Here is a 16,983-nt window from a genome sequence, read left to right on the forward strand (position 1 = left end):
AATAAAGCTGAAAATATCAGAGAAGACTTTTTGCAAGAATGTTATGTTAACACCAAGGATTTAAAGTAGTAAAAACAGTTTTCAGAAGGTTGTGAAGACGTTGAAGATGACAAAAGAGTTAGAGGTCCTAATGCAATAGCCAGTGAAAATATTGACCACATAAAGGAGAATGATATCAATAATCATCAATCACTATTAGAAAAGTTGCAGAAGAGATGGATATTTCTTAGGGCTGTGAAACAATTTTGACCGACATTTTGTATATGAAATAGCTAGCAGTAAAATTTGTTCCAAAACTGTTGGATTTAACTTTTTTATGGCATTTACATCACACAATCCAAAGCAAATCATCATAAACGTGGACAAATATTCCACCATGATAATGCTCCAGCGCATTTTGTTATTAATTAATGATTATTTAGCCAATAATATCACCATAATGATGTCATAGCCTCTGTAGTCTCTGGACATGGCATCCTTTGAGTTTTTCTTGTTCCCACTGATTAAGAGAACATTAAAAGGATAACAACCTGCAATGATATGTGAAATAACAAGAAAATTGTTTAAGTGAAAACTGTATTAACTAAAAATTCTTTCTAACAAATGTTTTAAGGATTAGAAGAAATGCTGGTATAATTTTGTGGTGTGTAAATAATTGTCAAGTTTGTCTGAAATTAAACCCTGAACCTTCTAGATGAAAGGCAGAGATGCTATCATTCTGCCATGAAGGTCAGTGAAATGGTATTCATTAAATAAAAGTTCCCTGTTTTTTTTTTTTAATTAATTTATGAAAATGAAGTAAACTCTTCTTGTGATATCAGTTATCTAATAGAAATTTATTGTTTAACAATTTTCACAGAGTATAAAGCATAATGTTTGCAGCAAATTTAAAGTAATGTAACAACCACACTAGTTGCACTTATTTTTTAGCCACAAATTTTTTTCGAATATTATGTATAATAAAGACATTCTTCGAGTAGTTTTTTCAGGATGAATCATAGGTCCATCACTACCAACTGATTGCAAATTATATGTAATGGGAAATCCTTCATCAAAGTCAATTTTTAATCATTTGCATTGCATATTGTACAACCTTTACCTACCGCATGATTTTTTATTTTTTACATTACTGAAATATGAAGTCTGTTCCAAAAATAACCAAACATTTTTAATTACATACCTAAGAGATATTTACTGATGTGTGGTTGGCAGCATTATGTTCCACACAACCTCCTCTATAACCACATGTTTTTAAATTGTTGATATCTCATTTAGTTTTCGTGATATTGTAATTTGAATGCAACATGTTTAAGTTTAGAAGCAATTTTTGTAATGTGCAATTTTTTGATGATTAAACTTTTGTCTCATGTCGTAGCCGTAAACCCAGCTTTTGGAAACCGTTATGATCCTTTGCATGAATGTTTCATTGTCATCGGTTTGTTCAAGAAGTTGTCAACAAACGTTCACTCTATGTTCTTGCTACTGTTCAGTTATCAAATGAGAAACAAACTTTACTGCAACTTGATGCTTGTCCAATTTTTCAGTCAAAATGTCATGGCATGATCCAATCAAGATGCTAACCTCTTCTGCAAGTTCTCTGACAGTCAATTGCCAATTTGCATGCACCAGATCATTCATTTTCTGAACACGGGTGTCAGCAGTTGAATTCGAAGTCCTTCCTGGTTGAGGATCAACTACAATTGACTAACAACCACTTTTAAATTGTGAAAACCATTTGTAACATCCTGCATGACCCAGAGGATTATCTCCATAAGCTTGTTTCAAAATTGAAACGTTTCTATGAAAGTTTTCTCCAATTTTAAGCAAAATTTTACGTTGTATTGTTACTCCCGAAAATTGCACATCACAAAAATTGCTACTAACAATTAAACACGTTGCACTCAAATAACAATAATACGAAAACAAAGTGAGATATCTACAACCCAAGAACATGCGACTAAACAGGCGGTTATGCAGAACACAATGAATTTTTTTTTTTACTTTTAAAGATTTAATCGTTTTTATTTTTAAGTTAAGTTATAGGGTGGAGAAAAAACCTGATGATTTTTAGAATAATATAAGATTGTAATTACAAAGAGCTTGTTTTTATTCATGTAAAGCCACATGCATGCCATTATTGTTAAAAAGGAAAAAAAAATTTATTTACACTAGCAATAAGTGCTGCAAATTCATCTTGCAAATTCCCATCCATTTTGGTTCACACACTCTTGGAGTCAGTCACCAAAAATTTACATTTCATGCATACATCTCAGTAATGGTGGCCACGTCAAACTGAATCACTGCCTTTAGTTCAGGAAGTGAACATGGTTTTCCAGCATATCCTTAGAATTTTAAATAACCCAGTCCAATGACTGATATATATCAGTACATCAGATCATACTGAAAGTTTTGTTTATTAATACAACCTTACATTTGAAAATGGGCTTCATCACTTATACGGATTACTATGTTTCATGAAACATTGTAATGAACACATGTTTCATTTCAAACATTGTCTCCGGATATTGTTCCCAATCATAATAGGTCAATTGTTAAATATCATCAGTTTGTAGAAGTGAAAATTCAAGTCAGAATGCAGAATTCTTCTGACAGTTTATTTGGGAATGTCCTTCCCGTTGGATTTATTTTTTGATACTGATTGCTGTCTTCCTGAAATTCTCTACTTACAATATTACGATGTTATGTGAAGGCAGAGAACCGTAGCAGCAAACAATGAAATGCTGACTGAATGTTCTCTGCATGAGCATGACAGAATCTGTTTTTTTTTTAAAAAAACATTTCCACAGTGAAAATACGGTACACTGCACTGTGCTGATTGAAATGTCAGTGAAGAGTAAGTACCCATTATCCCCACCATGTAATAACGGATCAAAAAGCATCAGGTTTTTCTCCATTACTCTGTATTAATAATAGTTTAATATTAATATGAAAATACCCAAATTTTGCAGCCATCTCTTTGGCACGAGTTTCACTGACAACACGTTTCTCTTCCATATCTGCTTTATTACCACATAAAACTACATCTGGATCCTCACAATAAGCATGTGGCTAAGTAAAAAATGAAAATAATTAAAATTATTACTATTAAATTTAAGTTATATTAAATGCTATTTATAAGCTACCAAATGTACAGGCATACAGTCAAAAGGAACTGAACAGTACCTTAAATATGTGATAGTTTACAGGAACTGTAAACATAATTATAATTCTGTTGCTGAATACAACAGAATTTTAATTAAGGGTCAGTGGGTTTGTGTTTAGTTTATAAAGGTTAGACTGACGTGACCATCGGACTTGAATACTAGATCCTGGATACCGGTGTTCTTTGGTGGTTGGGTTTCAATTAACCACACATCTCAGGTATGGTCGAACTGAGAATGTACAAGACTACACTTCATTCACACTCATACATATCATCCTCATTCATCCTCTGAAGTATTATCTAAACGGTAGTTACCGGAGGCTAAACAGGAAAAAGAAAGGATCTTACAAGGAAAAAGACTGACATGACCATACTGCTATAACTTCTGTGACTTTTTTTATATGAAACAATACATTGTATTTGCTATGTTTTTTTTAATAACAGAAAAAAGTAACATTTAAAAACTGAAGGTTATTGAAAAGGCAGATTAAAATGTTTTACTTATAAAATTTGGGTCATATGTCATTTAAAAATAATTTGTTATAATTATATATAACAAACAAAGCAGGGATATACTGTTCCAAACAGTATTCTATTGAATACAGATATTAACATAAGATTATTGCCGTTTAAAAAAAAATTTACAAAAATTATACTATAAGTAACTGATCTTATAGTAAAACACGATGGTAAAGAAATTGTAAATAAGGGAAAGCAAATAAACTGTTTTTTCACATAAATATCTGGAAGATTTTTTAGTTAAAAAAAAATTAAACTGTCTACACAGATAATCTGAAGATATATTTCTTTGTTTTTTCAATTATCTGCTTAGCAATATAATGTATATACCCTGATTTTTTAAAGCATTTTCAATAATAGTTTTATGTGAAAATATCAAAAATACTGATGTTTGAGGTTACTTCAACAAACTTTTATAATACATTCAGTTAGAGTATACATAAAGAACTGTGTTTGTTCTGATTTTATAACTTTTCTGATAAGAAACATTTTTTAATTATTATTCTTTTGTTAAGAAAATCAATAAATATAAGAATAACAGAATAAGTACAATCATATAAGTTAGTGTAGTTTTTGACTTCATGATTAAGGAAGGGAAAGTGATAAAATTTTTATTTTCTATACAAATATAGGAAAGTTAGCAAAATCATGACCAGCATTTTAAAATTTAAACCACCACACTTTATCATGCTGACTTATAAGTGGAAAGCTTCTTTTTAATAATAAAATTTGTATTAATTCAGTCTTTAATGAATCTTCTAGATTAGCTTCAGACTTGATTAATGAGATTTTACTGTATAAAAATGTAGTACAAGGGTCTACAAAAAGGACTACACAAAATGTTATATATGTAAATTTTTACCGAAAATCTTTTAAGATTCATATTATTCTTCTGTACTGTTCACACACACACACACACATATATATATATATATATATATATATACAATATAATGTATATACAAACAAATTCTTTACCATAGTTGGTATGGTTGCTCTCAAGGTCATAGAGGGCACTTACTTGCTCTCTTTCTTCATCTGCAAAGTCATAATAACTGATGTGAATAGACACAGTTACAGTATTGAAGAGCAGTTTTACATGTTAGGATGCACAAATGATGATGTATAAGACAAATAATGAATGCATTTTATGAACACTTTAATATAGAGACCTGTCTCATAAAGCAATAATGCTTGATTAGGAGAAACATGATTTGCTTCTGGCAGTATTAAAGACAACCACTTAGTGGATGAAAGATGAGTACAAACAAGTGTCTAGCGTCACCATTGCCGATTGAGCAGTTTCAAATTAAATCTACTTGTAAATGAACGGCTAAACTTAATATACCACAGCTGACAATGCAATGGCAATCAAGCAATGCAGACAATCATGGAATGTGTCTGGATACAGTAAGACAGGACTCAGCACTATTTTGCTCTTTGAGTACTTGATTTCCTAAATGAACAATTTCCAAGCCACTGGTTTAGCCTGGTTCACAAGTATCACTGGCCTCATTATAATGGACATCCAACTCATTTTGGGGAATAATCAAGACCTATGTACTCTACATTGATACACAAAAAATAAAGAGTTGCATAAATGTGTGTTGCATAAAAATAACTCCAGAGAAACTTTCAAACACGTCAAGGAGGACAAGGGGAAACACACAGATCCACTGGATTAATAATTCATAAAATAAGTGTTCAAAATATGTACTAAGTCCAGAATGTATTTTTTTAAGGGATACAGGACTTCTTGGATGTACTGAATGAATAATTAATCAAATAAAAAAAAATATTATTGACAGATAATATACAGTTTCTATGGAATGTTGAAATGCAACCATATGACTACATAAAACATTTTTGTAAAATTATCACTGATTATATTTATAAATAAATTTATCTTATACATTTTTTTTTCTTTTCTATCACTTCAAAGATTCATTAGGAATGTGCAGAATAAATATATTTTACCTAATACTTTAGGGATATCCAAACTGTAATGATTTTTTTTCTCTTATGTTTCTTTTCTCAATTTCTTTTGAGCTTAATTATAAAATAAGGTTGGCAGAATTTTAAGTCATACATTCATTTCAATACCAACCTGATCAAGAATTTCAGACCACTAAGAATATTTACTGTAAATTTTAATATAAGTTTCCAGTAAATATTTATTTAAAAATTTAAAAATACACTAAGTATCATTAGTACGCATACCCTCAATTGTTCTAGCCAATATCTCACTTCCAGAAATGACTGTTCGTTAGTAACATCAAATAGTAGAAGAAAACCCATGCAGCCCCGGTAGAATCCTGTTATCAGGCTACGATATCTAAAGCATGCAATGAATTATTAGTAGAAAGCATGATTAGTAAATTGCATAAATACACAACAACAATAAATAAAATATTAATCTTATTATACAATGAAAAACTTACACTTTAAATATTATTTTTAAAAATATAAAAATCAAAATCATGGATTAAAAAAAGTTAATTAAAAAATATTATTACAGTTAGTAACACTGAAAAGTGGACTTTATCAAGAAAATAATAATTCTTTACGTAAATGCTACTAGTACCTTTCTTGGCCAGCTGTGTCCCATAATTGTAAATACACTCTTTGACTTCGCCCATGAGTATGATAAACCTACAAACAACAGAAATCTTTGAAAAGGTTTTTTTTTAATAAAATGCACGTAATTTTAAAATCCCGCAAACAGGTATCTAAAAATAGGTCATTTACTGAAACACTTTCATTCTAATAACAAGCTATTAGTCAAACAATGATATAAAGTTAACTCACGATATACAATTCTGAAGTCATATTTCATAATTAAGCAGTTAGATTTCATGCAGTTTAGTCTGGAATGCTTAGAATGTTTAGTCTTCAATTAAGCAGTTAGTCTGGAATGCATTTGCATTCCAGACAAGTTATGGAATCCAGTGATATTTAGTCTTATTATTTGGAATATATTCTAATAAAAATATATGTTTAAATTAAAATTCTTTTAACAATGCTCACATTTTGAAATGGGTCTAGACCCAGGGTGAAAAATCTCACAATAAAATCTTCCAAGTGACTTTTTGCTGAACATTTACACTACAAAGCTTCCAACGAAAGAGACTTTTTAAGGTGTTAACAACTAATGACAAAATTCACTGGTTTCAATAACGCTTCGTTTTGCAGAGGAAGTTCTCCTGATGGTTTTCCATACAGGGAAAGTATTACTAAGTTTTTCTTACAATCTAATAGAAAAATACTTTAAATGAAAAACTGTGTGGTCAAGTAGATGGATTTAAAGATTACATTATGTTTCTCATCATAATTAGCTACTATTTGATTATCACAGGATACAAATTTATAGTATGAATTCGCTCTGATATTCAAAGTATTTTCATGCAAAAAAGACAAACGATAATTACTTATGCATGTATGTTTATTAACTGCCATAATTATAACGAGTGTAAGTGACATATAGTCACTTACCAATAGTCTTAAGTCACTCCCAAAAACGACATGATCATCTTTAAGAATAACTTGTTTATCATACCAGGCTTACTAGGGAATGGTTTTTAGCTGCTTTTTTCAATGAATAAGTTTGCATGCCAGTGTACCAAACCCACTGAAATGGAGATGATATTCAGTCCTACTAGTATTATTCACCTTCATCTTATTCATCACAGGGGTAACTGTACAGTGACAAAATTACAATCGCGAAACAAGCCTGACGCCTCTGGAAAATTAAAAAACATATATTTCTACATTCCAGAATGCCTTAGCTCGTGTAAGTAATAGTTATTTAAAGTTGTCCTTCTGCAATCATTTTTTACCTTCTTCAAGACAAAGATTTCTTATTTTTTCTTTCTTCTTTTGACACATAAGACTTTTTTTATAGGCTTAACTCATTTTAAAATTAAAAATAAATTAAAATAAACTTTAAAAAATAATTAACAGACTTAATAAAACAGATTGAAAGATAAAAAATAATATAATTATTCTTAAAATGTTTACTTTTTTAAAATTTATATTGAATTAAGAATTAGTAAGTTATTAATAGATATTTTTAACACAGTATCAATTTCAAAAAGCTGAAATTAAAAGTCTATTAAATAATACTTTTTTTTACTATTTTGTGAATTTTGAAACTTATTTTATTATTACCTAAAATCTACCTTTATGTATATTTTATATTTATGTTCATTTATTATTTGATAATTGAATATTATGGTGTATGGTCATTAGCTACTAAAAGTTGTCATGCCAATATTCACTGAATTGCATCCAACCAGCTTAATTTCAGTAGTCTAATGGAGAACTGGTTCATTGAATGTGGTTTTTGGTTGTTGGTTTTTTCTACAATTGTTATATTTTAACTGGATGCTACTTCCCATGGTATTTCAGGTATTGTGAAAACATCAGTTGTAAGGCATACAATTATCTTATCCAGAACCTCATTCACAGCGTCATTATTTCTATATACATTCATTACACATCATGTCCACCTGATACATAATGGTGCACTGTTATTTTTTTACATTTAAAAAGGATTAGAATACTGCGTTATAAAATGATGATTTTGTTTCTTAAGTTTTGAGGATAAACAGAATCAAACCTTGACTATTACTTAGGTTTACTATCGTAGTAATTCAAGTATTAATTCTTTGAATACCATTTTGAAACTAATTACCTTTTGAACTGAATCACTGAAACTTTTCCAGATTTTTAGATTCATTAATTATTAGTTCATAATTATTATTCATATTTTATACAATTTTGACAGTTTATACAATAAAAAAAAACAATTTTATACAATTTTGACAAAACCTTTTTTGAGCAATTATAAAAATGTTGTAATTCTTTTTTTTTAATTTTTATTTCATATTTTTCTTATGAGGATGAGCTATTAAATATTATTTTTTTTTTATAAATTAAAATGTTTTACTCGGAAAGAAGAAACACAATGGATAAAATGTTTATGAACTCCCACTACATATTATAATATGTAGTGACAAATATTTAAATAGTCTAATTTTCTAATATTTAAAAAAATAATACTTATTTTTCAATAAATTTAATTGTTGACAATGTTTTTTGAACTACAGATGTACAGGCAATTAAATAAGGAATTGTTCTCTATAAAAACTGTACTGAAATTAATCTTTTTAAGATTCATATTATTCCTCTGTACTGTTTAAATTATATTTAAATTTTATTAAAATAAACCACCTAGCACAGAATATTGAGATAAGACATATCTTATCCTAATTTTATGTGTTGTCTAACACATATTAGTAGGTAAGAAAGCTTTTCCAAGACAATCTTTTGCATTTGACATTGTTTTAATCTGTGGACATTTCTAGTTTACTAAAACAGCTGAAAGTGGAAAAATATTCAATGCTTCAGAATATTATCAGATTTTTAAAGAATGTTCTAAAATTTACACTATATTGAAAAATATTTGCAGTGTTCTTCCAGAAAATTTTGAACTATTGTAGAACTTTCTAGGCTGATCTCAAAAAATCCATTTCCTAAAAATGATCTAGAAATTTCTGGAAAACATTATAGAAATTTTTGGAACATTCCATTTCTTCTAGAACATTCTAGAATGTTCTTCATTATAAAGAAAGGGTATATAAGGATCAACTTTTTGTAAATTAGCTGAGTAGTTGTTAGTGAATAACTTAATCAGTAGTGACATTTATTGTTATCTCCAACTGTGTTTTGAATTGTTTTAAAATGAGTCAAATTCTTGATCCCTACCACTTCGACAAGCCTGATGATTCTGAATGTCACAAGTCTTTAACATTTAATTACAGAAAAGCTTTTTTGTTACCTGTCAAAAAACTATCAGCAATGGACAAAATAACATTTACAGCGGTGATCTGGAATTAGCATTAATGACATATCTAGGAACACACGTCATATCATAAAGCTGTTTTGCTGAAGAAGTTTTAATTCCTACAGACTGCTGTAATCCATTTGGAAAAGAATCGCACCAAAGCAACAAAAGGATTGTGGCCTATTGATATTGATTCTGCTGACCGATTAAAAGCTTTAACAAATTATGTATTCAAGCCAGGTCAAAAGTTATGCCCACAATGTAAGCAAGAATTGGCTCAACAGAATTCAGCCAAAGGATGATCAACAGAATCAGAATCTGGTGATATGGAAATGCTAGAGGCTTCTGGAAGAACGAATGCCTCACTGTCACCACTTAAATCTCTCCTTTGAAGCTTAAATATGTCAGCAAACAGGATTCAAAAAGCAACCTAAAGCAAGAGGTAAGAAGAGTACAAGATGCTATTGTAACTACAGCATCAGCTGCTGCTGGTTTGAGTGTAACAGATGTAATGCAAACATTAAACAGTAAGCAGTGTCAAGGATGTAAATATCTGGATATACTGATTGAACACCTCAAAGTCAAACTTTTGATCTCAACTCACCTACAACAAATTCAGCTTTTTACATTGGCACACAGTAGCTGGTGTATTGAGAAAACTGTTGATGAATTCCAGGTTTCAATCCGAATGATGAAGCAGGGCAGGAAGCTCAAATCTGAAGTTGGTATTTTGGCGACACCAGAAAAAAAGGAGGAAAAATTGAAGGATGATATTAGACGGGTCCTTGATGATGAATTTTCCCAAATCTGTCCAGAAAAGAAAGATTTTGTTTCAGTTAGGATCAATGGTGAAAAGTCCACATATAGAAACTTCTATGCAATTTAGATGTTCATAGCTTACTGCACACATCTGGGCCATGAAATTGGCTTCTCAAAATTTTGTAACTTAGGCCAAAGTGATGTATTACAGTTGGTGCTGCTGGCACACATTCAGTTAGTGTTTGTACCATTCATCAAAATGTTAAGCTCATGACAGCTGTAATATCCATCAAGGATGAGTACAAAGTATTGATTGAGAAAACTATCTGCAGCTTAGAATCTAAGGATTGCCTGCTACAACATTGTGAACAGTGTCCTGGAGAAACTGGATTGGAGTCCTGTTTATTAGATGAGCTTAAAGATTACGACTTGGAGGAACTAATAGAATATAAGCAGTGGATTCATACAGACAGAGACATTGGAGACGCAGCAGGCGACTATGGAAAATTTTATTGAAGAGCTTTTCTTAAAGATTTTTTGCCTGACTAGCCACCATTTTGTTTCAAAACATCAAAGTTCATATTTAAAATAACTGAAAGAAAATTTTATAATTTAAATAATAATCATACTATTACCCTAATGGATTTTGCTAAGAACTATTCGTTTATTATGCAATTTACTGTACAGGGATTCCATTGGGAAAATAGCCAAGCTACAATGCACCCATTAATGATTTATTACAATAAAAATGAGCTTCAGAATTTTTGCATTTGCATGGTCAGTGATTGTCTGCGCCATATCATTGCTGTTCATATATTTTTGACAGACTTGATCAAATACTTGAAGATAGTGACTGAAATAAAGAATATACACTACTTTAGTGATGGTTCAGCTGTTCAATATAAGGGAAAATTTATCAATTTGTGGCAACTGAATGGAACTTCTTTGGTACTAGCCACAGAAAATCACCTTGTGATGGAACTGGAGGTATTACTAAACGATTAGCAGCATGTAGCAGTCTTCAGTGACCTATAGAAAACCAGATATTGACACTAAGAGACTTATCTGAATCTTTTAAAGAAAATATGCCAAGAATCTTGTTCTCTTTCTTCCAAGATAAGAGGTTGAGAGAATCCGACCTGAACAGAAAACCAATTTAGTAGTGGTCACACAACTGCTGGAACAAGAGAGAACCATCAGTTTAAGCCAGTTGGAAAAGGTAAAATCAAAGTTAGCAGAGTCTAAGATGATACTTCAGTATTTAAAAATGAAGTTTATGAAACTGAGAAACCTACTCTAGGCATATCACAACCTACCTACTTTAGATATATTTATTTTACTTTGAAGCTACTAAGTTCTATAATACTCTAATACTTTATTGCACTCTGTTATTATTACTACGACTATATTTCATTTTGTTTATGATTTTAATATATTGTGCTTGCCATATCAGATATAATTAGTTGAAAGTGTCTCCTCTGCATTCAATAGGAGGCAAGGTACAACTAATAAGTTAACAACTTTGTAATAGATTAATTTTATTTAGCATGGCTCGTTGGTATATACAATATATAAAAGATTTTTAATAAATTATAATTTCCGCTTACCAACAATTATTAATAGTGATTATGTTCTAGTACTTTTAGAAAATACTATTTCCATCTTCAGGAACATATGTTAATCATTTATATATTATAAATTCACATATTAAACTGAATTAGATTAAATAAAATAAAATAAAATTGATATAAAACACAACAATTGATCGTCAAGTAAGTAAAATCAAATCATGCATATGTACGTCTTGTCATTAAAGGAGTCTTAACTGTTATATTTATTGGAATGAAATCAGTCTGGCCAACATTAGAATCAACAATTACTGTTTAAAATTTGTTTGATTAAAATATCATTATCAAAAATTATTTGTTTGTTTATCAGATTATCATCATTTAAGTATATTTGAAATTTTTCTAAAATATTTGTTTTATAAAGATTATTAGAGTATTCAAGAATATTAATAAAATTATTTTGGTTATAATTATGATTCTGTTCGAGAATATGTCTGGCAAAAGTAAAAAATTACTTTCTACTAGAGTATTCATTTAATCTATAAACATTAGGAAAACTTGCCCCCTGTGTAAAAGATGCATTATCTTTCAACTGCTTTTTCTGCCAATTATAAACTACAGGTCAAAAAACAAACTACATGCATTTTAGTTTAAAAGTTGCTCTTTCTAACTATTATAAAACTAACAAAATCTAAGAAAGTATACCTGAGATATAAGCTTTTGGTCAGGTGATTTTAGAATAATTAACTCAGCTTCAAATAATGGGCAGGCAGGAGTAGGTTTCATAATGAACAAGAAGATAGGGAAGAGAGTAGAGTATTTCAAAACGCATAGCGATAGAACCATTGTAATGGAATATGTAAAACAAATTGTTAGGGATGTAGGATGTAAAGGGTATACTGAAATGAAACGACTAGCACTAGATAGGGAATCTTGGAGAGCTGCATCAAACCAGTCAAATGACTGAAGACAAAAAAAAATACATAGAAGATAACAACACTGAACTACATTTAATTAAATAAACTCATATGTCAACATAAAAGTAATATTATTTTCTTTTAAAAAATTAAGTAACAACTTTGTTGAAGCTTTATGTTTTTAAATTTTCATATTTAAAAAAAAAATCTATTTTACAACTAAATAACAATACCAACTTTTTGTAAATCTAAGATAATGGAAGTAACATGGGAAAAACATAACATAAAAATTATTACCTAAACTGATTAAAGATGTAATATAACTTAAAAAAATGTTACATTAAAAAAAGCACAATATTCTATAACTTTTTAGAATATGAAATTTTACTTTTAATCAAAATGTGTACTTTCTTACTCTTTTTCTGTGGTTGTATGCTGTCCTGTTAGTTCATCTACGGCAGTAAACAGATTCAAAATGTCTATTTTTTTAATTTAATAATATACGCAACAATAGTAGCAGAGAAAACATATTACATCCTTTTAGAAAACTACTGATGTCCATATTATGAATTATCAGTTGTGAATTAATAAGAAGAAAAACATGTGAATTTATATGTTAGTAAATACATACTACTACTTATACAATAAATAATTTGATACATGCATCTAGTCTAACACTGCAATATAAAATAAATAATAATACTTAAAGTGGATTTTTTGTAATTGCAAAAAAAATGTAGGCTAATATATTTTCCCTGAAAACTGAATTAAATTTATTCGATCAAACTAAATTAAATTCTTACATGTTAAAAAATAACTGTAAGAGTCAGGCAATCATATGTAATACTGCAATAATAACAAAGGAGCAGAAAATTTAAGAGATGAAAAATACCACAACAAGAAATACAAGATGTAATTGACTGGATATTAGAACTTACATTTAATATGAAAAAATTCTATTACAATTTAAAAATTCAAGTATAATAAAATCTATTTTATAGCATAATTTTAAATAAATTAAGGTTATTTGATTAACAACTTAATGTAATTTGTTCACAAATATTATTCTACTTACAATTCTTTTTTCTCTAAAATCGATTCCGACTGTTGAAGTAAACTGTGAATAATTCCCATCAGTATACTGATGAAGAAAACTTGTCTTTCCTACTCCTGAATCCCCAAGAGCTAACAGTTTTATTAAATAATCATAATTGGTCATGGTGAGCTGTAAAATTACAAAAGTAAACTTAAATAATGAAAAAAGTATAAAAATGTAATATTGTGATTAAAATGATTATTTTAATAAAATAATAATCAACATTAATTTAAAATAATTATTAATCCTTGTTGATCCTAAAGACAAATGATTAAACTTTTGTAAAAGTGTAAAACAAATTATGACTCACTTTCTTAATCTATTTCAAAAAAATACTGCAGTGAATAATTATTTAACAAAAAATGTAATAACTTAATTACAATAAAACCTAATAGAATTTAATTAGCGTTAGATCAATAAAAACTATTCCAGCATTCCTAAATGATAAATATTTTTAATTACCATTTAATTTTGAAATATTTTATTTTATTTGAATCAACAGATATTTTTTTTTTAAATGTATATATGTTCATAACTATTTATGAACTTTTTGATATGTTATTTCTAATATATATGTAATTGAATCAGCGCTAATAAATATAGATGGCAGCCTACTGTAAAAATTATTCTGTACGAAGCAAACCAGAGAACTCGATAATAAAATTCCATAAGGTAAAACAACCCCCATTCAACCTACCTGTTGAATGTAGAGTTCACTTGAATAAATAATATCAGTATTGATACTGATGAGGTAAGGCAAAAATTTATAACTTTTAAACCCGCGTCAAGAATAAAACTTACCCCCACAATATTCTCAATAGAAACATAAACATTAATTACTAACCTTAAACGTAAAGCAGTTCGACTCTCACCGCGTATTATCAGTATCCACGCAGCCATATCACATAGTGGTGGGATCTCTCGAATGAAAAAGTAGTAACAATTCGATTATTGAAATATCTCGAGATATCTCGAATTACCAACTGCATCATTTGAATGATGTCGCTTGAAATACAATACTAATTTTATGAATGATAGTAAATTTTACTACTTTTAATTCGTCACTCGCTCGGATTTGAAAGATGAATAGGCCGAATAGGAAATACGTATGATGAGAGAATCTCGACTACTACTTTTTATTTTCGCTCGAGTGAATATTTTAAAACACAATTACTAATTCCAGCAACGAGACATATTTATTTTCTGACTTTTTCTCGTTACTATTTTCATTATGCTATCACTACTTATAGATACTATAATAAGTACTATTAATTTTAAAAAAAATTATATTCGTACTCACCGTAAACTATGTTATCAATTCCAGGTCTTAGGAATTAATAGATCGCCACACTATTATCATTCAATTTTCACTTTTATTAAAATCACAAAACATATCACTTAAATAAACTTCCAAAATTATATATTAATATTTGTTTTTTAAATTAAAACGAGAAAAATTTGATGCAGCACTGCTAGATTCTTAACTATAAAAATTAAGATTCTTAATAAAGATTAATTAAGATTCTTTCAGAAAATATAATTAATTAAAATATAATTCTTTCAAGACGATCAAATAAAATAAAAATTAAACAAAATATTCTCCATCACTTTCAAATGTCATTTATAGGTGTTTTTTTTTTAATTAGCTAATGATCTATTTAAATTTATTCACAAAAATACACATTAAATTACAGTTTTAATGTTCGTAAATTTAAAAGTTATTAAACTTATTATCAGTAAAAAATATGTTTTAAAAAATAAATCGGTTTAAAATTCCGCGTTAAAATAGCCATTTAAAAATTATTTTATCCAGGTTTTTTGGAGATAGTCTATTCCTGTGTAAATGATTAGCTGTCCCGTCTTAGGAAACACTTTCTGATGGAACTGATGTTGCAGATATACAGAGAATTTTAAATTTATCTCCTATATTTCAGGTAATGAATTTTTTTACAATTCCCAAAATTCCAAAGGATTTTTCAGTCTGTTTAGATATGGCATTTCCAAATATTTTCGTATTTGTAATACAGTTCTTCCAGGGATCATTGTTGTTTGCACTTTACATAATTTTTCTTCAAATAAAAGACCATTGTTAGCATTTGTTGTGTCTGAGGTTCTAAAATTTTCATTTAATGGCAGAGTATCTTCGTCCATTTGCCTTGAATTAATAAAATTTGTAACCTCATCAGTTATCCTTTTTTGCACTTTCTTCTACACCAAATGCGGTTTTTTAAATCTCAGCTCAACAAAAGCTCTAATTTATTAACTTCCAAATGGCCAAGCCTTCTGCCAATAACTTCTAGTAATTTTTCTTTTAAATTAACTCCAACATTTGTTTTCGGAATTAAAAAATTTAATCCACGAAGTGTGTGAGAAAAGTAATGAGATTGGTAAAAAAATGCGAGGATCTGACAACGCTGTGTCTACCGGTCTGCGATAGACCGGTTTATTCATCCCTTCCACATGCTCACTACGAGTTTCAACTCCGTTCAGCCAACACATTATTTTTGACAGCGCCATCAGTGAAGTTGTGTTACGAAAATGGAGCACCGGAATTAACCACGTTGATTTGCTTTTTTGACAATAGAGGTATCGTGAATAAAGAATTTGTTCCTTCAGTACAAACTATCAACCAAGTGTTTTACAAAGGTGTCCTTGAAAGGCTCACATAAGCATTGATTCGCGTGAGAACAGATATTGCAGGCTTCATCATGACAATGCCTCGTGTCATACGGCCATTTCCATCGGGGAATTTTTGATCTCAAAACGCATTCTTACGGTTACTCAATCCTCCTACCCTACGCACCTGATTTGAGTCCTTGTGACTTTTCCCGAAATTGAAACGTGTCTTAAAAGGACGTTATTTTGGAACTCTGGAGAACATTCAAAAGACTGTGACCGACCAGTTGAAGCCTTCCAGCGCTGCTACCAGGGATGGGAACGACTCCACCAGTGTATAGCTGCCCAAGGGAACTACTTTGTTGTTTGAAAAAAAATACTTTGGTAAGTAAAAAGTCAGTCTCATTATTTTTCTTACACACCTCGTATGTTGCAACCCTCTTACTAAGCAAACAATTAATGCCATTGTCATTTATTTTTCTCCTGACAAGATGACAGTC

General features: G+C 29.4%; 1 protein-coding gene across 1 annotated transcript in view; it reads right to left on the minus strand.

The window, feature by feature from the left end:
• Rab27 (RAS oncogene family member Rab27) overlaps nucleotides 1–14,781 on the minus strand; it is a 40,373-nt gene extending 25,592 nt beyond the window's left edge. The window contains exons 1-5 of the mRNA XM_075374551.1: nucleotides 14,712–14,781; nucleotides 13,847–13,996; nucleotides 6,267–6,334; nucleotides 5,903–6,017; nucleotides 2,957–3,069 (exon numbers count right to left, since the gene is read on the minus strand). Coding sequence (XP_075230666.1) covers nucleotides 2,957–3,069; nucleotides 5,903–6,017; nucleotides 6,267–6,334; nucleotides 13,847–13,990 — 440 coding nt within the window. The 5' untranslated portion in view covers nucleotides 13,991–13,996; nucleotides 14,712–14,781. The remainder of the gene's footprint in view (nucleotides 1–2,956; nucleotides 3,070–5,902; nucleotides 6,018–6,266; nucleotides 6,335–13,846; nucleotides 13,997–14,711) is intronic.
• Nucleotides 14,782–16,983: the final 2,202 nt, after the last annotated feature.

The sequence above is a fragment of the Lycorma delicatula genome, chromosome 9 (assembly GCF_047948215.1).
Source record: "Lycorma delicatula isolate Av1 chromosome 9, ASM4794821v1, whole genome shotgun sequence".
Classification (NCBI taxonomy): Eukaryota; Metazoa; Arthropoda; class Insecta; order Hemiptera; family Fulgoridae; genus Lycorma; species Lycorma delicatula.